Source organism: Bison bison, unplaced genomic scaffold (genome assembly GCF_000754665.1).
Source record: "Bison bison bison isolate TAMUID 2011002044 unplaced genomic scaffold, Bison_UMD1.0 scf7180017845494, whole genome shotgun sequence".
Lineage (NCBI taxonomy): Eukaryota > Metazoa > Chordata > Mammalia > Artiodactyla > Bovidae > Bison > Bison bison.
In genome coordinates this window covers 31,648-35,246 of record NW_011476067.1, presented here as the reverse complement: position 1 = coordinate 35,246, position 3,599 = coordinate 31,648, and the positions used below count along the sequence as shown (strand labels likewise).

At 63.2% G+C, this 3,599-nt stretch overlaps 2 protein-coding genes across 2 annotated transcripts in view; one reads left to right on the top strand and one right to left on the bottom strand.

Moving 5' to 3' along the window:
• BRF1 (BRF1, RNA polymerase III transcription initiation factor 90 kDa subunit) overlaps window positions 1-3,599 on the top strand; it is a 51,062-nt gene that overhangs the window by 30,815 nt on the left and 16,648 nt on the right. Inside the window, exon 5 of the mRNA XM_010835228.1 lies at window positions 565-637. Within this exon, the coding sequence (XP_010833530.1) occupies window positions 565-637 (73 nt within the window). The remainder of the gene's footprint in view (window positions 1-564; window positions 638-3,599) is intronic.
• BTBD6 (BTB (POZ) domain containing 6) lies at window positions 1,545-3,589 on the bottom strand. Its single transcript, XM_010835217.1, has 3 exons — window positions 3,484-3,589; window positions 3,223-3,341; window positions 1,545-3,050 (listed from the first exon to the last, which is right to left on the bottom strand). Exons 1-3 carry the CDS (start codon window positions 3,562-3,564, stop codon window positions 2,018-2,020), a joined length of 1,233 nt encoding a protein of 410 aa, XP_010833519.1. The 5' UTR covers window positions 3,565-3,589; the 3' UTR covers window positions 1,545-2,017.

Genomic DNA, 3,599 nt, shown 5'->3' with positions numbered 1-3,599 from the left:
CTGTGCCTGGCATCCTCCTGGGGGCTGGCCAAGGGGCCCACAGGCTAGACTTGATCGGGGGAGGGGGCCCTCTAGGGAGTCAGAGCGGAGGGTCGGAGCCAGCGCTCCGCGAGGCCCAGGTCCTGTAGGGGACTGGGGTGGACAGGTGGGAGACGGGGGGCTCTGTCCCCTCAAGCTGGGATGGTGAGACACCCGGCATGGGCCTGGGCAGGGCTTGGCCCTCGAGGGGTGAGCAGGCAGGGCACTCAGGTCTGCAGACCCACCGCCACGCCCTGTGGGGACGCGACAAGGATGCCCTGGGGAGTGGGTGGAGGGGTGGCCTGGGCCCCACTGTCCCGGCGCCTTGGGCTCTGGAGAATTCTGCTGAGTCAGCTGTCATGCAGGCAGCTTTCCTTCTCAGCAAAGTCAGCTGCCACTGAGACCGTGAGTCTTAAAGAACCACCTGGACGAGGGGTGGGGGCGCCCCAGGCTGCCGTGGGGCCAGCAGGGCCGCTCTCTGCTGATGGAGGCGCACGCGCGCTCCCGCTGCCGAGGGCTGTCCTGAGCCGCATTTCTTTATGACAGGTGAACGTTTACGTGCTGGGCAAGACATTCCTCCTCCTGGCGAGAGAGCTCTGCATCAACGCGCCCGCCATAGGTACCGTGGGGCCCGTGGGGCGGGAGGGCGGTACTCGGGATGAGGACCCGCAGGGGGGCCACTGGCGCCTGGAACCCGCCTCCCATGAAAGCAGAATGCCGCGGTCAGTCCCCGGCAGGTGCGAGTGGGACCCCTGTAACAAGGGCCTCGTGGACGGCAAGGCCCCCGCGGACCGAGCCAGCCTTTCCGTCAGGGTGGGCCTATACGGGAGCTTCACCACGGGGACCGCTTTTACCGTTGGCTGGAGGGACTGCTCCGTTGCCCACGGGTGTCTAGAAGCACATTTTCTTGTACTAAGGATGTAGCATGCAGAGCCCTGGGGGGTGGCAGACGCTGTAGTTCTGCCTCCTACCCCTCCCACCCCCCAACCCCACCCCGCCACCCGCCCCAGGACTGTCCCCCTGGGGCCGGGGCGGAGATCCACTAGGTCGGGCATCCTCCTCTGACGGGGCTGTATGCTTGTGCTGAGGCACACGGCGCATCCCTCTGGGATCAAGCTGAGGTTTTCCAAGGACAAAGTAACTGGCCCGGAGTTTGTGGCACAGGAGCACAGAGGCAAGAGGCCCGAGGGGCCTGCCTGAGCCCACAGGCTGCCCGTGACCCTGAGGTGGCAGGTCTGCTCTTGGGGGCTGGAGCCCCGAGCCCTGCAGAGAACCAACCCCACTTCCGCCCCCACATCAGAGCCAGACGGGATGACTTTGAGCGGCGAGTGACAGTTTGGAAGGCAGACACGACCTGATGCCTTTCTCCAGGGTAGTCTGGCTGCAGTCCAGAAAGCAAACCCTCCTGGGTGGAGGCCCAGCTGCCAGCAGAGGGCACACCCCGGGCAGGTGGGTCCGTGGGACTGCTTGCTGACCCGTTTGTGCCGTCAGGCCCGTGAGACCTGCAGTCATTCACGTGTGTGTGGTTCTTGTTTTGTTAAAACTTTATTATGAAAATCCACTTAAATAGGTGAACTACTGGAAGTGACTTTTCCCGTTTTGGATTTGAAGATAAGGTCTTAAGCTCAGAACCACTTAGAATAGAATCCAAGAGGACAAGAGAGAAGGCAGAGCCCTCACAGCAGGTGGGAGGCGACACTGAGGGGAACCTGGGGCCTGCCTTGCACCCCCAAACCCGCCCTCCACCTGAGATGCACACCCCACTGTACAGGAGGTGCCTGTGAGGCCGGCCCAACAGCCACGGCTCAGGGACCAAGGCTCTGGCTGGGGAGGGGGGCGTCCGCGTCACACCCCAGGCTCTGGCTAACCACACACAGGAGACAGGCCGCAAGGGCGGCCCGGCCAGAGCAGAGTGCCCCCTGCCTCCCTGCACTCTCGGTCCCTTGCTGGCTGCAGAGACAGGGCTCACCCCTCACAGCGTGGCTGGCCCCCGGGCGCCTCAGGCGTAGAAGATGAGCTCGGGGATCTGCCCGCCCTGGACCCCGGTCCCATTGGTGCTGTCGGAGGAGCACTGGAACTGGAAGGTCACCTTGCCGCACTGTACCTCCGTCATGCCCTCCTGCCCAAAGTAGCTGAGCTCACTGCCATCCAGGACAGCGCTGGCTGTGTAGAACGTGTCCTGCTCCACCTGCACGGGGTGTTCAAACCAGACCGAGAAGGTGTTGCTAGAGCCGTCAGAGACAAACTTGGTCAGGTTCTGCGCTAGGACCACCCCCAGCCGCTTGAGTTCGATCTTCACGCTGTACTCGGCTTTCCCAGAGCTAGAGCCGTATAAGCCCAGCCCGGCGACAAAGACTCTCCTGTCCACGGCAAACTGGATGCTGTCGCAGCGCCCGCGGTAGCGCCACTGGTTGCTGCGGTAGGCAGAGGACTGGAAGCGGTGGCACCTCTGGGGCGCGAGGCCCTTCCTCTTGGTCAGGGGGAACTCGAGGAGGGGCTTGTTGGCCGCTGTGTACCACAGGAAGATGTTGTGGGTCTCTTCCAGTGTCAGGATGTCTGACTGGGCGGCGCCATTAGCAAACTCCTCCAGGGTCATGGTCGGAATCCGGACCAGGTAGAGGGCGGGCCCCAGCACGTGCCTCTTGTTGCGAGGGGTGGCGGGCAGGCCCTGCCTCTTGCACTCGGCCTCCGCCCAGCTCAGGACCGCTTCGAAAACCACGGCCTCCTTGGTGTTGAGGGCCTCCCGTGTGACGATGATCTCCAGCGTCTGCCAGTCAATCTCACAGAAGCCTTCGGACCTCAGGGCCATCTCAGCCTGCGCGTCGATGACCTCCCAGCAGCGCTGGGTCAGCTCGGGCTCCTCAAACAGTCGGCTCTGCGATAGCAGGACACAGGCATTTTTGGCTTCCAGACTCGTCTCCAGAAAGTTGACACAGGCTTTTGCTAAGGCGGGGACAATGTACTTCTTGGCAGCGTAAAGGGTAGCCAGCACCGTGTCAGCTTCCAGGTCAATCTCGTCACTGTACATGTACCTAGGCAGGATGGGGGCAGAGTCATGGGCAGCACCGGGCACTCTGGGCACCGAGGGCCCAGCAGAGGAGCCCATCTGTCCTTGTGGACTTTCAGGAAGCTCCAGGCAGCTGGCTGGAAGAACCAGACAGCAAGGAACCGCCCCATCCTCCCACCCTCATGCGGTAGACTTACTTCAACAAGATGAGAAAAGCTGCAGGTTCCACGTCGGGGATGTGGATTTCTGACTTGACTTCTGCCAGGTCGCCGTAAAACATGGCATAGAAGACAGAGCTACCCACGGCCAAGACATACTGTGGACGAGAGAGGCAGAGCGCGGCCCTGAGCCCTGGGCCCTCCCTGCCCCCAGCGGCTGCCACACCCAGAAGACGACCGTCCATCCTCCGCAGGCGGCCGGTCGCCTTTGGGAGCGCACAGGGCCGAACCTCTACCAACCTTGTGGGCAGGCACCCTCCGGGCCGCGCCCGGGGGCCCCACGACGAAGTGCACGTCGGCCATGAGCTCGTTGTTGAACATCAGCGCGTTCCTGCAAAGGGCAGAGGCACAGGACA